This window comes from Oryza sativa, chromosome 8 (genome assembly GCF_034140825.1).
Source record: "Oryza sativa Japonica Group chromosome 8, ASM3414082v1".
Classification (NCBI taxonomy): domain Eukaryota; kingdom Viridiplantae; phylum Streptophyta; class Magnoliopsida; order Poales; family Poaceae; genus Oryza; species Oryza sativa.
This window is the reverse complement of record NC_089042.1, coordinates 20,321,112-20,340,536: the sequence shown is the minus strand read 5'-3', so window position 1 is coordinate 20,340,536 and position 19,425 is coordinate 20,321,112. Positions and strand designations below refer to the sequence as shown.

Genomic DNA, 19,425 nt, shown 5'->3' with positions numbered 1-19,425 from the left:
CCTCCATCTCCTACACCTTCCGCCTTACCCATGTCTAAGCTTCCACACCACCGGCCGTAGCAACAACAAAGGAAGGAGTGAGGCATCGAAGAGAGGAAGGGAGAAGAGGAGATGAGGCAACGATGACCAGACAATGATGACGCACTCTTTCACCCGCCGCCTTGACCTGGTACCTGATACACAGATGTCAACCCTGGTACCTGATACAATGCATCGATGCTTTAACCATTTTTAGAAAAATACACCAATATTTACAATACCAAATTAATTTCATCAAAATCCGTTATTGGATTGGTCAAAAGTTAAAGAACTTTGATCTAGGAAAAATCTATCGTCTTCCAATACGGAACAGGAGGAGTATGAACTACGGTATTTTGCTGCTTAGTCGAATTCAGAGATAATCAGACAAGACAAGTACCACTGCTAACACTTCCATGTATTTCGGAGTTCAGAACGTTTTCCCCACCACAAACACACCATCTACAATCACAAGTGATAGTGGGGGAGAGGTAGATAGAATATCACAGGATGTGTCCCCATAGGAAAAAGTTGTAAAACTTTTTTAGATGAAAGGTGTTTGTGAAATCTGTGGTACCAGAGCCATCTCGTAAGAAAAATATTAACTTCAAGAAACACGAAGATATATATAAAACATTGAAAAGCTAGTTAGAGAGTGGAGGTTTCAAATTCATCAAGATTTGAAAATCTCCCTGTTGGAGTCTCTCTTTCCAAAAGAAGAGAGTGAATTTCGGTCCATTCCGTACGGACTGGTCATGCGTGCACAACAGAGATTGGAGATCACAAGATCTAGATTCTGATAAATTACTGTTTTATAATCACTGTTACAGCTGATAATAGTTGGGAGGTAGGGAAAAGGGATATGTATTGTGAACAACCAATAGTATTTTTTTTCAAGCAAATTGTGCAGCATGCATCTAGCTAGACTAGCTTTTGAATTTAAAGTCGATTGCTTTTGCTCGCTTTCAGTGGCTTTTCACCCTTTGTGTGCATCTGGGATCCCATCGTCCTTGAAATGGTCACTGAGACTCACTGTAATGACACACTGAAATGGCACCACTTTATGTGATTATCTGTATGTCAGTAATCATGATGGTGACCTGTGCTGTTAACTCTGAAACTCTGAACCTGTTAAAAAATGCTCTGAGACGTGAATAATTAATTAAGCATCACCTTTCCTGCGCTAAACGTGGAAAAAGAATTACTGTATCCCAGTATAGCTACTTTCATGAGCTGACCAATTGGATCAGTGGTCACATTCAGTTACTACTCTAATGCACACTACCTTAATCTTCCTTTTTTTTTATTATTCTCTGGATCTAACAAAATATTCCGAGTACAATCTTCTTTTCTTTAGGAAAAAAAGATCGGAAAAGAACGGCACATGCATGAATGGATTCTTCTTCTTTTTTCCCAGTGGGAGAAGCATGTAGTGCTGGCAGTGCTATTTGTAAGGCTGTGTTTAATTCCACTGGTAAAAAATTTTGCTGGGTCACATCAGATATACGGACACATATTTGAAATATTAAACGTAGACTAATAACAAAACAAATTACATAATCCGCATGTAAACTGCGAGACGAATGTATTAAGCCTAATTAATTCATAATTAGCAAATATTTACTGTAGCACCACATTGTCAGATTATGGCTCAATTAGGCTTAAAAGATCGTCTCGCAATTTATACGCAAACTGTGTAAATAGTTTTTTTAAATATTTAATACTCTGTAAACGTGTTCAAACGTTCGATATGACAGGGAAAAAAAATTTGCCGGTGGATCTAAACACCCCCTATGTATCCTGCTACTGAAGAATTAGAAACCGTTCGGTTCATGGACACTGGAGCCTTTCAAACCACCTTGCGAACATGAGGATTTTTCTTTTTCGGATTTGCTAACATTCGTTGGCAGTGTTTTTTTTTTCAGATTCACCAGTCATATCGACACCAAGATTCGTACTAAGCTTCTTCTCCTCTAGCTCTAGCGAGCTACAATAGGTCCAGCGACCGACGACGGTATGATTAGTTAGGGTTTAGGGATTGGAGTTGGGTTCAGAGTAGGAGAAGAGAGAAGAGGGGCGAGATTGTCAAGTTTAGATGGATGGCTGCTGGAGGTGGTGGCCCAACGGTGAAACAAAGGTCGAAGTTAGGAGGCTGCGAAGTTAGCGAAGCCACGGATCGACAGACGATGGCTGGTGTTAACATAGGGGCGTGAGATCTTGACCAGTCAACATGAAAGGGTATCGGAGATGTCACTGGTGAAAATGGAGCCATCGAAGATGAAAAGATGGTGGGTAGGGGCACTCACTGTTGCCCAGCTCAGGGAGGAAAGGGAGGGATAGGAAGACAACTTGGGGGCTTGATAGCGCCATTGGCAGGGTTTGCAAAACCATGTGGTTATCACACGGTTATCACGTATAGTAATTTTCTCAGTTTTTGAAACCATGGTAACGGTGCGGTTACCATGATAACCGCCTTACCGTGGGGTGGCGATAACCCCACCCAAAACAGTTTTGCAAACCTTGTCTATTGGTGGCTTCCAACCCTAGCGATGATAGGTACATCATGCTAGTACCGAGGAAGAGACGGCGCGCTGGGTGGCAGGCAAGAGTGCGAGCTCACATGTATCGCTGGAGAAGGGAAGATAGGAAAAATGATAAGGTTATTGTTGATGCACGAATTTTAATATGATCCAAGGTGTTAAAAAGTGACCTTAAACGAGGGGTTATATTAAATGTGGTATAAGCATTCCACCTATGAAGATTAAATTGATTCCTCTAGATTTTGACTCCCTTTGATCTTAAATAAGTGACATTTGTACTATTAAAATTTAAAATTTAACCGCTTGTCTTTTCTAAGAAAAAAAAATATAAATACTCAATAATATATTCTGTTTTCGAAGTGCGTAGTGTTATAAATATAACCATACAATTTTAATTTATTATAATATAAATATTTAAAATAACTTGTAGTTAAAATAAGACAACCGTAGTTAACTGTGCAAATTTCCGAGGGAGTGAAAGAAAATTTTCTGTAAAATTCATGGGATGCATAGAAGAGGTTCCGAGAGGCCAAGGAGGAGAGAGCAGATGGAGCTGGGCTAGCCGACGCATGCATATGCATATTGTTGATCTGCAGAACGTTCAGCGCAGATCGGAGTGACCATGTGTCCATGTCGACATGTGGCTGTCTGATGTGGGCGAAGGGTCGACAGTGAGATACCAACCAACTGTCAGGCTTTTCTCCCCTTCGCCAGAACATGGTCACTAACCGAACGTGTACAAAATTTGAACACCGTATAAATCAAAATTAAACATGTGCGCATGCAGATGCAGTACGAATATGTGCACAATTCGGGTTCTAATTGAAGGCACTCAAGGAATTCGAAATGCAAGCATCGGAGGAGCATGTCACAAAGCAAAATTTGATCGGAATAAATAAGGGACATTTACAAATTTGCTACCGGTTTGCATGAACAGTTTCATGTTCTTTTTTGGTTAAGATATACTGTGGATTTTATCTTATTTGCCGTTAGCACGTTTTTTAAATTGTTAAACTATGTATTTAGTATGAAAACTTTTTATATAAAAAATGTTTTAAAATATTAAATAAAACTATTTTTAAGTTTATAATAATTAAAGCACAATTAATCATACACTAATTATTTTTCCCGTGTCCTTATTTAACCTTTATCATCAGTAGAAACGAACACCACCGTAGTAGCGACATGGATATACGTAGAGCAGACTGTACTTGTACACTCTGTATACGTACATGTATAAAGCATGGAGACAGATCTGTGAGGGGGGCAGAAGAGGGGGTTAGGTAAAGAGAGCTTTACACAAGAGGGACGAGCCATGGCGTAGAAGATAATGCCAGATCCATGGAAATTGGACTGGGATGTGATCAGCTCACTGATCATCAGTGGTCACTGCATGCAGTGCATGGCCCGCCCCAGGCCAAAAAGGGTACCTGCTACCTGCCAAGCCGAATGAGTACGTGCATGCAGCTATGATGCGCCTGGAGATATCCAAAGTTTTTCACCAACAAGGGGCAAGCAATGCTGCAACAAATAGCAAGATAGTTGAGGAGGAGATCGAAAGAGGGGGTTGGCTGATCTGGCTTTGTGTGGCTGGATCGTGTGTGCATGCAGTGTGCTGCATGTCCTTTGCCTAGCCAAGTCCGAATCCGAGGTTCTGATGATGTAAACGGGATGGAACTATAGATGTAAACGGGAGGGCATCCACAATGTAGCATTTTAACAGGTAATAAACTATAAATGTTCTCTTCTTACCCAATAGTAATCATTGTGAGACTAGTAAGTAGTTGCAACCTGGTAACACGGCTACACCCAAGTAACATGAATTAAACTATCTTGTATGCATAATGTTTCTGACAAAAGTCATGGAAATAAGTTACGATCAGAGACTGTCATCGGTGATTTTTTTCTGAAGCTGGCACCACCTTGTTTCCCACTAAAATGCTGATACGTTTGTGGAGTGCATGATTGTTTACTACTGCCTGTAGCCCTAGCCCACACCTTCGAATTTTCTATGGCATCATGCCTATACCGTAATCGTATCTCGCCATAATTGAATAGTTATCGGTTGAAATGGATCCGCGGTAGCGAAGATGGATGGATGGTTTTTGACATTTGCTATAGCACCGATGCTACTACATTTTGGAATACAAAATAACTAATCGGACACTATTGCTACAATAGTTCTTTCTTCAATAGTATTGTGCATTACACTATTATTGCAATAAAATTTATCGTGTAATCCATCCGTCCTATAAAAAACCCAATTTTACAGATGAATTTGGACATATCTCAGGATTATATTCTTTTCGAGACATGGAGTATAGTGTTAGTGTTGTGGATTGGTTTTACAAGATGCTACTACTTAGCTCCGTTCGGTGGAGCACTTTGGCTGTGCATAAGAGCGGCACCCAAAACGAAATGAATCTTTAGCGTGTGATTAATTAAATATTAATTATAACTTAACAAATGGATTTATTTGATTTCTTATGAAAACTTATATCTCGAATTTTTTTTAAAAAAAAACATATCGTTTAGCGGTTTGTGAAGCGTGCACGTAAAAAATCAAGTAGTCATTAGCAGAACCGAATGGGGCCTAATTTTGACCGTCTCTTCCCTTCAGAGTCAAGCTCCTCTTCTATTATGTCTTCGTCAATACTATTGTGGTTATCAAACCACACTTCACTTTATCGAAATTTTTTTTTGGTATCACAACATATGTTTTAATGTGTTTTTTTATTACTACATTATAGGATGTGATGGCTCAACTAGAGCAGCTACAAACTGCACCCTTGTTTCTGAACAAGACGATCACGGATTTCTCTTGAACAAGAAGTAGTAGGGTTTAGATGAAGAAGATAACCCAATGATGAATGGAATACAATAATCTCGATATCTTCGTAACATATAATTCAGTCCTAAAAAATTATCCTTCAAAATTTGTGTGTTTCAAAATTTAGCTAGCCACGCCTTCTTTGATATCATCAATTCATCATACCCCTCTCTACCTACCTCGGAGAACAAATTGCCTTAGAAAAAAAAAACACAAAGAGAAACCTAACCCTCGTTCTCCATCGTTGGTACTCGTTTCCTTTGCATGCACTGTAGACGCCGTTCTGCTCTGCTACTACACCCTGGTCTGGTTGGTTTTCTGTGCGGCGCCGCTACGATTCCTCCCCTCTCCCCCGCGAAAACGACTCCCCTGCACGGGCGCACCCCAACCCCAACCCCTCCCACCTCGCCACCTTTTTTCACCTTTTCCCGCGCCCCCGACCCCGACCCGACCCGCCCGCGTGCGCGCGCCCAACCGCAACATCCCTCGACCTGGTCCGCCCGCAGCCCAGTGTAACGAACTACTCTAGCCAATCGATCGATTGACCCGTCGTCCCTTCCATGCTAAGTCACCTCTCCCCCCCGGCCCCACCTGTCAGTCCCCAACCCATACTTAAGTACTCCCCCCACACAAACCCCCCGGAGGAAAACACACCCACGCCGCCGCCGCCGCCGCCGCCGCGACGAGGAGGCGATCGAGAGGCAGCCATGGGGGCTCCCCGCGCGCGGCGGTGGAAGCTGCTGCTCCCGCCCTTCCACTCCGCCAAGCGCAAGCCGCCGCTGCCGCCCCCTCCGCCGGCGCCAGTGGCTGTGGCTCCGGCCCCGGGGAAGGAGGAGGAGGAGGAGGTGATGCCGGAGGAGTTCCTGTGCCCGATCTCGGGGGCACCCATGGCCGACCCGGTCATCCTGCCGCCGGGGAGGACGTACGAGCGCGCCTGCGTCGACGCGTGCGCGGGCCTCTCGCTCTGCCCGCCCGGCGCCTCGGCGGCAACGGCGGCCGCGATACCCAACGACGCGCTCAGGGCGGCCATACGGACGTGGTGCGCGCGGCACGGGCGCGCGCCGCCTGCGCCGCCTTCCGCCGCGGAGGCGCGGGAGGCGGCGCTCCTCCGCGCGGTGCCTGCGGCTGCGGCGAGGACAACGACGGTGGCGGCGATGGTGCCCGCGAGGTCGTCGTCCAACCTGTCGTGCTCCTCCCGGGCGTCCGCCGCGTCCACGTCTTCGTCCGGGTCGTCGTCGGAGATGGCTACGGTGGAGGTCCCGCGCGCGAAGGAGGTGGCGGAGTTGCGGGTCGCTGAAGCGGAGGAGGAGATGGAGAAGGAGAAGGAGGTGGCGGTGTTGCGTGTCGCTGAAGCGGAGGAGGAGAAGGAGGTGGCGGTGCTGCGGGTCGCTGAAGCGAAGGAGGAGGAGGAGGAGGTGGTGATGGTGGTGGCGAAGGTGGTAGAGAAAGGGGACGAGGATCAGGTGGAGGCGGCCATGGCGGTGCTGCTGCGGGAGACGCGGGAGAGCGAGGAGAGGAGGCGAGCGCTCTGCGTGCCGCGGCTACTCGCCGCGCTTCGCCGCGTGCTGCACTCCAAGCGGCACACACCCAAGGCGCACGCCGACGCCGCCGCGGCGCTGGCCAACCTCACCAACGAGCCGGAGAACAGGATCCCCATCGTCCGCGCGGGCGCCGTTACGGCGCTCGTCGAGGTGCTCTCCTTGGGCACCGCATCACCGGAGGCCTGCGAGCACGCGGCCGGCGCGCTCTTCGGCCTCGCGCTGGACGAGGAGAACCGCGCCGCCATCGGCGTTCTCGGCGCCGTCCAGCCACTACTCGACCTCTTCACATCCCGAGACCACGCCCCGCGCGCGCGCCGCGACGCCGGCATGGCGCTGTATCACCTCTCCCTCTCCGCCGTGAACCAATCCAAGCTCGCCCGCGCCCCGGCCGCGGCCAAGAACCTGCTCTCCATCGCGTCGGACTCCACCACAGCCGAGCCCATGCCCATCCGCCGGCTGGCGCTCATGGTGATCTGCAACCTGGCCAAGTGCGCGGAAGGCCGGGCCGCGCTGATGGACACGGGCGCCGTGGCGACGGTCTCCGCCATCCTCTCCGACGACACCCACCGCTCCGAGCTGGAGGAGCTCTGCGTCGTGGCATTGTTCGGCATGAGCAGGGGGAACCCGCGGTTCCGGGGGCTCGCCAGAGCGGCCGGCGCGGACCGACCCCTCATCCTCATCTCCGAGCGAGCGCCCGCCGGCGCGCACAAGGAGATGGCGCGGAAGGCGCTGCGCGTCGTGCTCGGCCTGGGCGACGACAGCGAGCGCGACCTGCCGGACTTCATGAACAGTGCACGCAACGTCAACGGCATCGCCGGTTCATCCGTGCCGGTCCATCGCCGGCGCGCCGCGAGCTGGGCGGCGGCTCCTCCTGCCCAGACACCACCGAATGCCCATCAATGGCGATCAGTATGCATCGATTGAAATTCGCTTCTTGAGCTAAAAAAAAAAACTCTCTGCTCATCAGAGTGTTGAACCATGCTGTGTTCTCATTTCATTTTCGCGTAATTGCTTGGTGATTTGTCACTTTGGATGGCTGGGTTTAAACTTACTAGAGACTGATTGTGAGTTGTTGGAATCTGGTGCATATAGGAGTAGTATGTGTGTGTCTGCACTCTGTACTGCTAATTTGTTCTATTATGTCAGACAATGTGTACATAGGTGTCAATGTCTCTAGTGTTCATTTACTAGTTGTTGCTTGCAAGTTTGTGCATGTCCTTCTCTGCATAATTGCAATCTTGAATCTTGATTTCTTGTATATAGTGAATATACTGTAGTAATGTCAAAGCATAAGCATAATTTAAGACTAAACCCTCCCTAGTAATAGAATGCCAAAGAAGATTATTTTTAGGTTGGTGTGAGCTGACAGTTGATGAATCCTGGATCATCTGGTATAAAAGGAAGTGCTTGTCTAGATTGCTTGTCTGCTGAGCAGACTCCAACCATAAACAAGCTTTGCTTATTAGTAAGGTGGCTGGACTGGACCCAAATGTGCCATTGCATTGCTTTGTTTTGGATGCAAGATTTGGCTGCTGCTTTGATTGGCTTCTTCCAGTGACAGTGAGAGTACAATGGCTCAAAAATCATTTTATAACACATGACCCTGAAGAGTGAAGACACTACAAGAGATAAACTGATGTCTGCAAAGGATTATGTTAATTAATTGGAGTCTGGATTGATAAGAGGAAAGCGTCCTATTATAAGAGAGCTGTCCAATAGATGTACAAAGTGCTTAGTGATAATTGACAGATCATTTGGATCAATTGGAAATGGCCATGCGAGCTGTAAAGGGGGAGGATGGGCTGCCTGGAACACTGTTTGGCCAGCCATGGCTGTTTTTCATCTTTCTTTTTGAAAAACAATATTCGTTCGAGATTTTTTTATTTATTTTCTATTCAAGCTTTCAAAGTTTAATTAGTTGTTTTTGTGTGTGCCAACTGAGAGAAATTCTAAACAATGTGTATATGGGAAGCTTCCTGCAAAGTCGGCATCAAACTGGATTTCTTTGCCGTTTGGAAGGAGTTCTTGGGCACCTGTTTCTTTGCCGTTTGTTAATGCAGAGGCTAGCAGTACTTCCATAGTTTAATTGCGGATTTTTTTCAAAGAAGAAGAAGAAGAAGAAGAAGAAGATTTTTTTCCATTACTCTTCCAGTCCTTCATAAACCATAATGAATATTTTGATTGCGCCGTGCATGTACCAAGTCGAGTTGTAACTACAGGAATCAGAACGCGAAATGAACACGTTATGCCTTAATAAAATGACGATAGGACACATCAGAAATGGGAAGGTCTTTCATGAACAGCTGGAGTCAGTTTAAATCAAGGTTACACTGTTATCCTTCCTAGCAGGCCAATGGAACTAGCAAGTCGTGGGCTAATTCAACACACTTACTAACTGGGCTAATTCAACATTTAGATAATTATATTGTCATAGGGCTTTTTAAGATTATACCTATTGTTAACCTTATCAAACTATTGGTAAACCAAAAAATTGGCAATGCTAAGTTTTTGGCAAGCTAGGTTTGTTGTTTAGCCTTTTCAAAATTTTGGGTACAAACCAAATGAACCTAAGATGCTTTTCATTATCCTTTTGTTTTTTTTGGCATGGTTTATTTTGCAATCAACCAAACACGCCCACACTTTTTTTTGTGCGAATTTGATTAGTTTTGCAAATTATAAACTGTTGATGGTGTGTGGTCGGTTCTTCCTTTTCGCCTCTCGAAAATTGATACGGCTCGTATGCAGTCCTTAGTGTGAAGACGGTAGCTTAATTTTGTATATATTATTAAAGTTTCATAAAAATATGTGCGTATAACATACGAACCTCAAATACTTGAACACCGTGGCAAGAAAGCAGACAATTCAGAAACAAGGTGAAGCGAAGTTTGATAAAGTGTGGCCGTAAGAACGTGGAATCTAACTACGAATCTTAGAGCACACCTAACGTCAGATTTTAAGGGGGAAATTGCTATGCATACCGTCCAACTCAGTGCGACTGAGTATGATCAACGGTTGTAAATGGTTGGAGTGTATATGAACATACTTTTATTTAATTGATCTATGGTGTATTTCTCTAGTTGTATATGAGTTGTACAAACTGAGCAGTATGTAAAACAGTACTTTTAAAAGGTCATGGAAGAGATAGAAGATGACGAGATCAATCCTATACATTACACAACTTTTGCTAGCCAGTCCAAAGAATAGGCATCAAGCATAGCAATAGGTTACAAAAGGAGAGAGAATACCCCACACTCATCAAATAACAAATTCTCATACTCTTGACCTACAGCTTATCATCTTCGATTCTCTTTTATTTCATAATTTAAAATGAGATTTTCTCCGGTCCAACAAAAAGTACCTCGAGGTACCGGTACCCCACAGTACCAAATCGTTTCTGATCGTTCAATCTAATTGGGCAGGATTTGGTACCGTGAGGTACCGGTACCTCGAGATATTTTTTGTTGGACCGGAGCAAATCTCATTTAAAATAGGTATGCCCATCTATAGGATCAATGGTGGATTCTACCAATTGCTACCACACAAGTGGATCCCACCTTACATCCCTTCACGAATTATACCATGCATATTTGCCAACTCATGGATGCCCATTTACCCACAACATTCTATTGAATGCATATTTCTCATAGTGTCGAGTCTATATTAGGTGCAAAACTATAATCTAGATGAACTAGCATATGTCGGTGATATCTCTTGGTCGATTTATTTGTATTTCTGTCATGATTATGATGGTAGTAAATATGTAAGCTAGAATTGACCACAAGCTTGTACTTCCGGCATGTATTTGGCTAAAGAGGCGAGATAAACACGAACTCATTTTTTTAGAGTGTTTGGTTTGAGGAGGACTAGTGGGGTGGTTTTTTGAAATTTTGACCAAATCATCCCTAAGCATCTAGAATTTCAAATTGACGCGAAGTGAAGGTAACTTAACTGGTTATGTTTCCTGTGATGTAACTAGCTCACTTAGGTGTAAGTTATAGATTTATTCCGAAGATACTCATAAAATATGGTATATACGTTTGAATTATGCCTTTGAATTAAATAAATAAACAAATTCCAAATTGACTTTTAGGCTGACGCGGAGCCCATCCGGCCCAAATCAAGCGTGGAACACTCGATGACTCGAACCATCCCCACTTCCCTCCTCCCAAATCCCGTGCTCTCCTCCTCTCCCCAACGGTCGAGAGGGGCAATTCCGTCCCGCTCCACCGCCATCCCCCGACCATTTTCAAAATCGCGCATCCACCGCCGCTCGACCAAAAAAAATTCCCCAATTCCCCAACTCGATCCGCTCAAAATCGCGCATCCAAACCCTCGCCCTCCTCCTCGCCGCCGCCGCCGCCGCCGACGACGACCATCCCACCGACCGCGCGCGCGCGAGGGGGCTCTACTACCACCGGCGATGCGGCGGGACGACGCCGCTGGCGGAGGCGGCGGGGGGTTCCAGGAGCTGTTCGACTCGGTGCGCCGCTCCATCTCCTTCCGCCCCGGGGGCAGCGCCGCCGCCGCGGCCGCCGCCCTCGACGAGCCCGCCTCGGCTTCCGGCGGTGGGGGGTTCAGGGGGCGGATCAGCACGTGCCTCCGCAAGTCCAGGGGGATGGGGCTGCTCGGGATGGTGGCCTCCAAGAGCCCCTCACCCCCGCGCCGCCGCCTCCTTCCCCCGCCGCGTTCGCCGCCGCCCGCGCCAACGAAGTCTCTCTCGCCACAGCCTGCGGTGGTGTCCCAAGGGGGAGGCGGTGCGGGTGGAGTCGGAGGAGGGGAGGAGGAGGAGGCGAACCCGCCGATCCGGTGGCGGAAGGGCGATCTCCTCGGGAGCGGCGCGTTCGGGTCGGTGTTCCTCGGCATGGATCTTGATTCCGGCGAGCTCCTCGCCGTAAAGCAGGTCAGGAGGCCTCTTCCAAGATGCTGATGCTTCAAGTTTCGAGCGACGGCCGATTTGGTCTGGTTTCATCAGCCTTCTGCTCTTTCTGGTTGCAGGTTTTGATCGGGAGCAGCAACGCAACGAGGGAGAAGGCCCAGGTGAGTGGCTTTGCTCAATTACTTGTTTATCTTTGTTTTCCTGGCCAATTGTGCCATTGAAATAGTCTTCTTTAACCTCCTCTAAGCTCTAAGTGTTCGTAATTGGATTTTTTTTTATTAGGGGCACATAAGGGAGCTTGAGGACGAAGTGAAGCTACTCAAGAACCTCTCACACCCCAACATTGTTGTGAGTAATGCTAAATAACCACATATGTTTTGTTCTTCAATTCAGTGGTGGTGTTTGATCTATCTGGTGTGCTTTGAGCAGCGATATATTGGAACGGTGCGGGAGGAGAACTCGTTAAATATTCTGCTGGAGTTTGTGCCAGGAGGATCGATCCAGTCACTCCTCGGGAGGCTCGGATCATTCCCTGAGGCTGTAAGCACTAACTGTTATGTTCATCCTGTCTTCGGTAGTTTGGTTAATCACAAAAGAATCGTGTTGATTGAATGCATTTATTTATCAGGTCATCAGGAAATACACGAAACAGATTTTGCATGGCCTGGAGTATTTACATCGCAATGGAATCATACACAGGGACATAAAGGCATGAAGAGTATTCGAATTCCGAATTTTGTTGCCTTGAATGCTTTTGTTGCGTGGGTTCTAAATTTGTAATGTGGGATTACTGTTTTTTCCTATATTCAGGGAGCAAATATACTTGTTGATAATAAAGGATGCATTAAGTTAGCAGACTTTGGGGCCTCCAAGCAAGTGGAGAAGTTGGTGAGTAGATGGACTAATTGTTTTAATTTCGTTTGATCATTTGTTCAACTATGTATTGGCTCTAAAGTTAACATTATAGATGCCAGGTTTATCTTGCATTTCCTTTTATCCATAGCATGCTAGTGTTTCGCTTAAAGGTGAAAAGGTAGAAGACTGGAACTCACTTCATCACTGCATAGGACAGGGTTCTGTTGCTTGTTGTGTGTTTAAATGCAGGATCATCCCTACTGTTACGTTCCACATGTTTATATTTTTCTTTCACATGCTATTACCTTTTCAGGCGACCACTGCCAAGACAATGAAAGGGACACCATATTGGATGGCCCCAGAAGTAATTGTTGGGAGTGGGCATGACTTGTAAGTGGACAAGCTCTTTATCTCATCATTATAGTTAACTGCTCGTTGCTCGATCCTTAGTGATGCTTGTGGTCCTCTGACTCTCTTATTTCTTTAAGAATAAGAATATCCGTGAACTAATGTTTTGGCTAATCATGCCACCAAATGACTTATTTTGTGAAAAATATCTTAAAGGACAAAAAAAATATCCTATGAAAAAAATGGGATGGTACAATTAGCTGATTATCTTTTCTGGCCCCGATGCCCCATTTATAGTTGCCATTTCATTGGTGATAAAATTTCACCAAGCTTGCTGTTCGATACCATATCCAGAAACTATATGATGGTTTTGTTTCTTGAATTAATCCTTGTCATCTAACTATCTTTGCAGTTCAGCTGATATCTGGAGTGTCGGATGCACTGTAATTGAAATGGCAACTGGTAAAACTCCATGGAATCAGGAAATTCAAGAGGTAAATTTTGGCATCAGCATTTAACAAGAAACTTATAAGCATAGCTTATTCTTGACAATCACTATTTCAGGTTTCTCTTCTGTATTATGTTGGGACAACAAAGTCACACCCACCGATACCAGAGCATCTTTCCCCAGAAGCCAAGGATTTTCTGTTGAAATGCTTACAGAAGTATGACTACAATCACACTTTTGAATAGATGTTGATTATTGCAGCAAAATTGACAATGGGACCTATAAAAGTTTAAAGTTTAACTTAAGATCAGCACTTCTATTCTTGAGAATTTTCACCACAAAGAAGTGGAAAAATCGATTCAGACAATCTAGTAAGAGAAACTGAGAAATAGTTTGGTTGTGCTAACTCAGTTTTTCCGCATAGCTGTTGTTAAACATTGAGCACTCTTATGCGCTGTGAGTCACACCTAGAATTACATGTGTGGAAATAAATTACTCTCTCTGTATTCGAAGTTTTGAAAATTGAAGGTGACATCCATTTGATAATGAACTGCATTACATGCATCCTAACAGCGCGATAGCTTTATATATTCTTGTGGTAGCCTACTTCCAGTGAGCCACGTTTATGTACAACTTTGTGCTCCATGTATTTCAGTATGAATAGTTTCATTTCTTTCCATTGTTATTACCTGATTACATAATAAGAATAACGAATTCTAGATTTGTTTGTGTAACTTGTGCTGTTTGCCTGATTCCTATCTTCTTCACACTCCGTGATTTTTGTCTGTGTAGTTTTGTATATGCGTTTCCAATTAACAGCTACAATTCAGTGGCATTTGTTGTGTAATTATCATTTGTAAAGTTTATCTAGAAATGATGAGAATCAAGCTTCAAATGGCACATTTTCCTGCATTTGGATATTATAATTAGTAAATGTCACTTCATTGCCTTCAGCATTTTGTTACTCCTTTCAGGGAACCAGAACTGAGATCTACTGCATCAGACTTATTGCTGGTATAATAAACTCTCTCTCTCTCTCTCTCGGCATTTTAGCTGTTGGGGAAGTCCTCTGGCTGTAAGGATATGTTATGTACTTTGTGAAGAGTAATACCTTAAAACATTTTTTTTCCAGCACCCATTTGTTACAGGAGGATTGGAAGATCTTCACCAGGTTAATCATGCAACACACAAGGTTGGATTACAATAAATCTTTTTACTTGTCTATTTATCCCAAAATGTTACTCTAAGAAAATGATGTACTCACAGGAAACCTCTGAGCTTCCGGCATACGATATGCCAACTGGTGACCTGTAAGTACCTTGCAATCTTGAGCCAGGCAGATCGTTCATCTTCAGTTTGATTGAACAAATTCTTCAACTTGTAGGGGCTTGAATCATTCTGGCAACCCAAGTAACTTGAATTCCTATAAGTCATCAGACATGAGACCAATATGGGATGGGCACAGCAGTGATGACATGTGTCAGTTTGCTGAAAATGACGTGGTAATGGTTGGATCGGTAAGTATCCATACCTATTCCTGACTACTTTAGCCTTATGTTTTAGTTCATACACAAGTCACATAACAAATCTACACGGTATACTTATAGTTACGTAATGTCATTTCCAGAGCTTCAACCCTATGTCTGAACCATTTGATGACTGGGAAAGCCCAGAACAAAGATCTAGTCAATCAAGGGAATTTGGAGGATTAGCCAAACATGTTGAAAATAACATGTCTGAAAATGATTTTACTTTCCCATGTGAGGGAGGCTGTGAAGAGGATGATGAACTCACAGAATCAAAAATAAAGGAATTTCTGGATGAAAAGGTATTTTTCATGCTTTGAGGCAGCAATCCCTTCTGTTGCATGTCCAGTTGTTCTTAATCTACTATTGTTTACTTTTGCACTTAACAGGCCATAGATCTAAAGAAACTACAGACACCTTTGTATGAGTTCTACAACACAGTAAATGCTGGACTTTCTCAAGGAGTTGGTGAAACTTGCCAAGTAGACAACATTACTGATTTGCAATTGCCCCTTCAAGGAAGATCACCTCCAATTCAGATGGAGGGAGTTGCAGCAGTAGGACCAACCAGCGATATTCTGAAGAGTGCCAGTCCAAAGAGCTGCACTAGGCGTTTCTCAAGAAGCGGTGTGGAGAATGGTCGAATTTTAAGAGAAATTGCTTCGCCTCAACTCAATAAGTTTGAGGACAAGGTCCACGATATTCAAGACAATCCCAGGTTTGTTTGGAGTAGATTGCTTTGGATATGAAATTATACATGAGACAGCTATCACTTTACAGTTATGCTACAAAAGACTGAATTCACTTATTCTCTTGCAAAAGTGCTTACCTTTAGGTCAATTTAATTATGGTGTTTTCACTCCTGTGAGTTATTTACCTGTTATTTTTTTTTCAGCATTAGCTTTTCTGAAAGACAGAAGAAGTGGAAAGAAGAGTTAGACCAAGAACTTGAGATCGGGAGAGGTAAATGAAAAGCTTTTTCCTCTCAATATTAACATGAATTATCAGTGACTTACAGATGCTTATCTTGCTCATTCCATTTGTGAACTCCAATAGTGATGAGGTTGGGTAGCTTCGGTAAAGCGCCATCACCAAAGAGCCGAGGCATGACCAGGAAACGGGATCGCGTCTACTGAATGGAAACGAGAATTGTCATCTGGCAGGACTAATGGTGACTTGACTACAACTGTACAATGTCAGCGATTGGTGGCCATACCAGTACAGTGCACTGCCTCGCCACTCGTGTGACCTAACAAAAATTTTCATAGCTGCCAAATCCTTTTGGTGCTCATTTGAGTTTGATATGAAGGCTATTCCAGGTGGGCATTTGGATTTGAAGCCAGGCTGTCACGATTTGCCCACAGGGGAACAGTTTACTGGCTGTTTCGCCTACAATATGCAGCTTTATGTTAACGATGCCTTGGCGATTTTGGGAGCCCTCCAAGTGTGGCAGGATGGCTTATGCGCAGAAGGAATAGTTGTACTTTTATTTTTTTTCCCTTTCTCTTCGTTGTTTTTGTAAGAAAGATACTCCAAGAGCTTGCCGTTTGCGAGCATGTAATAAGCAATGTAATGCTGAGTGTGTTATCATCGAGAATGTAGTATGCGTTTTGCAGTTCTTGACTCAAATTTGTGGGGGTTTTATATTTCGCTCAACTTACATAACAGTATGCTGCAATTGATTTTTTTCCCCCAACAAATAACAACACACATTGTATTCATCATACTGTTGCATTTATTTGAAACAGCTGACAAGCGATGCTACACTTCCAAAATCCAAACTAGGCGAAACTGTACATGAAGCAATGTACAGAAAATAGACAGCATCAGCTAATTTTGGATTGCACGAGAACATCTACGTTAGTTCAACTTTCGGTTTGTGGTGTGCGTGTTGCATAGTAACTGTACTGATTTAATTTATGTTACCTCAGTATGAGATTTAAGTGGAGATTATCCAAGCAATCAAAGGTCCTAATGCTATTGTTCTTCATTAGCTGCTACATAGTTCATTATCCACAACACATCGTTGGGCATCGCATGTACAAGAAATTGTCACTAATCATTCATTTGCTTGCACATATTACCACTATGAAGAATGAAGATGCAACAAACAGACATAGGATGCAACATGACAGCTTCATCGCTTCACACTTCGATCTGGAATGCATAATGAGAAAAGTGCAAGGCTAACGGTATCTGCAAACTGAAGACATAGATCATTGAGAAAACTGAAGAACTAGATCTGCTTCACAGTTCGGTCTGAAATGCAGAATGAATAATGCAGGACCTACAGTATCTGCAAACTGAAGAAGTAGATCATTGAGAAAACTGAAGAACTAGACCTGCTTCACAATTCGATCTGGAATGCCGAATGAAAAAAATGCAGGACCAACGGTATCTGCAAACTGAAGAACTAGATCACTGAACAAAAGTATATCTTCCATGCACCCAGCATCTTCCCCGATTCCCAGAACACAAGTTTGCAACAGCGTGACCAACATGCAATTGCAATGTCTTTGCCAAAAGCATGAGGCCATGGCCCATAACTACGAGTCGAGAATAAAATAGCTCCCATGGCCCATAAGTACTATGTCTAAAGAAGCCATCAAAGAGAAACCTAACTAGACAACCAAAATAAGCCTAATTTGCTCTAGCAACTAAGTTACCAACATGCCTATCATCCTTGAGCATTCCCTTGTGGTTTCTACATCCAAAATAAGCTGAAGTTAGGTAATGCAAAGCTCAGGAGACCCAGCTCATCCTCTGCAATCCCTGGCGATGTGCCCCGGCTCGCCGCAGTTGTAGCACGGCCCGCGATCGTATCGCCTCTTCCGTTTCGGGCTCCGGTGATCTTCATCTGGGTAGTCTCCTCCTCCTTGGTCGTCGTCGTCTTCCTTGTCCTGAGTGTGCTCGCCACGGCGAATTTCGCCGCACAAACGCATCCTCTCTTCAAGTCGAGCCGTGTCCCAGATGTGGTCCATGGATGGAGGGTCCGGGTACGGCGGCGACGCGAGAGCGATGGCCTTCACCAGAGCCGGCGGGAGCTTCTGGTGCACCAGGCCGTACATTGTACGGTCATCGAGCTTGCCGGCGACGCCCATGGCCTCCAGGTGCGCGAGCTGCTCCAGGACGGGCTCGCCGTCCACGAACCTGTATGCGAAGAAGCGGTCCAGCGGCAAGTTGGGCAACTTGCCGTCCATGTCGTAGGTGCGCGCCAGGGCGCGCCACGCGGCCGCGGCGGTGGCGTGGTGCGCGTAGTCCGGCAGGAGGCGGTCGGAGAGCGTGGCGAGGATGTGGCCGCGGCAGAGCTCGTCGTCGCGCGCCCGCTTCTTCTTGGCAGAATCACTCCTCCCGTCCTCTGGCTGGTGCTCGGACAGCACGTAGGCCAAGTCGAGGGTGCGGAGGCGGAGCAGCACGGACTCCTTCCACCGGAGGTACCCGCCGCCGCCGTCAAGCGGGGCCACGGGGAGCAGCGGCGCTGGAGTCGGCGACGACATCATCGCCCGCGGTCGCGCAGCAACACCTGGACAGGCAGGCAGGACAGGAGGGATCCTTTTGCTTTCGTGATCATTTTCACAAACAGTTGGCGTGCAGCCCAACTGCGAACAAGTGATTAAAAGAACAAAGATAAGGTGGTCGACGTCAGCTACGGTGGTGCGGCGCGGTGACATACCTCAGGTCTCGCAGATCGACGGCGCTGCGGCGGCCTTCCCGTCGATCGGCGGCTTTCCTCGTCGGCGCCGGTGGGAGGAGGCGGCTTCCTGGACTTATGTGGATCGGTGGTGGAAGGAGGCTTCTCTTTCACGAATCACATGCCAATGATTTTTAATTTTTCAAATAATATTCTTTTGAATTGAATTCAAGAAACTTTCATATGTACTCTCTCCGTCCAAAAAACGAATCTAGTACTGGACGGTCTCACGAAAAACAAATCATATTCTAATTTAACAAATCTGGACATGGACATGGATTATTTTGCACCGCCAAATCATAAATTTCTAATCATGCTAAACCGTAAAATTATTTCAATTAAATTTTATAAACTATATACCCTTTGTAATCTACTACTACTTAAAAAATAAAGATGTTTCCTTCGTCCGTCTAAATAAAAAATAGCGAAAAAACAAAAAACAATTAAGAGAAAACAAAAAAAACCGGAGAAAAAATATAGAAAAAAACAAAAAAAAAATCCGATTCCCCTTAAAGACAAGGAAAACCAAAAAAAAAAGTCCGATTCCTATGGCAAGGCGGAAAAAAACATGTCCGATTCATATGAAAAAAAGTGGCGAAAAAAAAGTAGATCCGATTTCCTTAAAAGTTGGAAAAAAAAATCATATTCCTATATTATCCTATTTCCACGTACAGTTGTTTGTTTTTCTTCTTTTTTCGTTTCTTTTCCGTTTTTTCTTTCCCCTTTTTTTTCTTTTTTCTTTTTTATTTCTT

At 44.9% G+C, this 19,425-nt stretch overlaps 3 protein-coding genes across 3 annotated transcripts; 2 read left to right on the top strand and 1 right to left on the bottom strand.

Moving 5' to 3' along the window:
* Positions 1–6,028: 6,028 nt before the first annotated feature.
* Positions 6,029–8,142, top strand: LOC9268476 (U-box domain-containing protein 39). The gene has a single exon (XM_015793017.3). The coding sequence runs from the start codon at positions 6,096–6,098 to the stop codon at positions 7,851–7,853; it is 1,758 nt and encodes a 585-aa protein (XP_015648503.1). The 5' UTR covers positions 6,029–6,095; the 3' UTR covers positions 7,854–8,142.
* A 2,929-nt stretch (positions 8,143–11,071) lies between these two features.
* LOC4345595 (mitogen-activated protein kinase kinase kinase NPK1) lies at positions 11,072–16,597 on the top strand. Its single transcript, XM_015793456.3, has 17 exons — positions 11,072–11,829; positions 11,925–11,966; positions 12,088–12,153; positions 12,235–12,345; positions 12,434–12,514; positions 12,616–12,693; positions 12,974–13,050; positions 13,421–13,502; positions 13,573–13,673; positions 14,431–14,470; positions 14,589–14,648; positions 14,723–14,766; positions 14,841–14,973; positions 15,084–15,284; positions 15,372–15,700; positions 15,878–15,945; positions 16,039–16,597. The coding sequence occupies exons 1-17, from the start codon at positions 11,350–11,352 to the stop codon at positions 16,116–16,118; spliced, it is 2,073 nt and encodes a 690-aa protein (XP_015648942.1). The 5' UTR covers positions 11,072–11,349; the 3' UTR covers positions 16,119–16,597.
* A 782-nt stretch (positions 16,598–17,379) lies between these two features.
* On the bottom strand, positions 17,380–18,814 carry LOC4345594 (uncharacterized). The gene is made up of 2 exons (XM_015794022.3): positions 18,656–18,814; positions 17,380–18,505 (listed from the first exon to the last, which is right to left on the bottom strand). Exon 2 carries the CDS (start codon positions 18,480–18,482, stop codon positions 17,739–17,741), a length of 744 nt encoding a protein of 247 aa, XP_015649508.1. The 5' UTR covers positions 18,483–18,505; positions 18,656–18,814; the 3' UTR covers positions 17,380–17,738.
* Positions 18,815–19,425: the final 611 nt, after the last annotated feature.

Coding starts and splice junctions, on each gene's coding strand:
- LOC4345594 (XM_015794022.3), bottom strand. CDS start 18,482: ATGATGTCGTCGCCGACTCCAGCGCCGCTGCTCCCCGTGGCCCCGCTT.
- LOC4345595 (XM_015793456.3), top strand. CDS start 11,350: ATGCGGCGGGACGACGCCGCTGGCGGAGGCGGCGGGGGGTTCCAGGAG. Junction 13,503..13,572: donor GGAATCAGGAAATTCAAGAG/GTAAATTTTGGC, acceptor TCACTATTTCAG/GTTTCTCTTCTGTATTATGT. Junction 14,974..15,083: donor ACGTGGTAATGGTTGGATCG/GTAAGTATCCAT, acceptor TGTCATTTCCAG/AGCTTCAACCCTATGTCTGA.
- LOC9268476 (XM_015793017.3), top strand. CDS start 6,096: ATGGGGGCTCCCCGCGCGCGGCGGTGGAAGCTGCTGCTCCCGCCCTTC.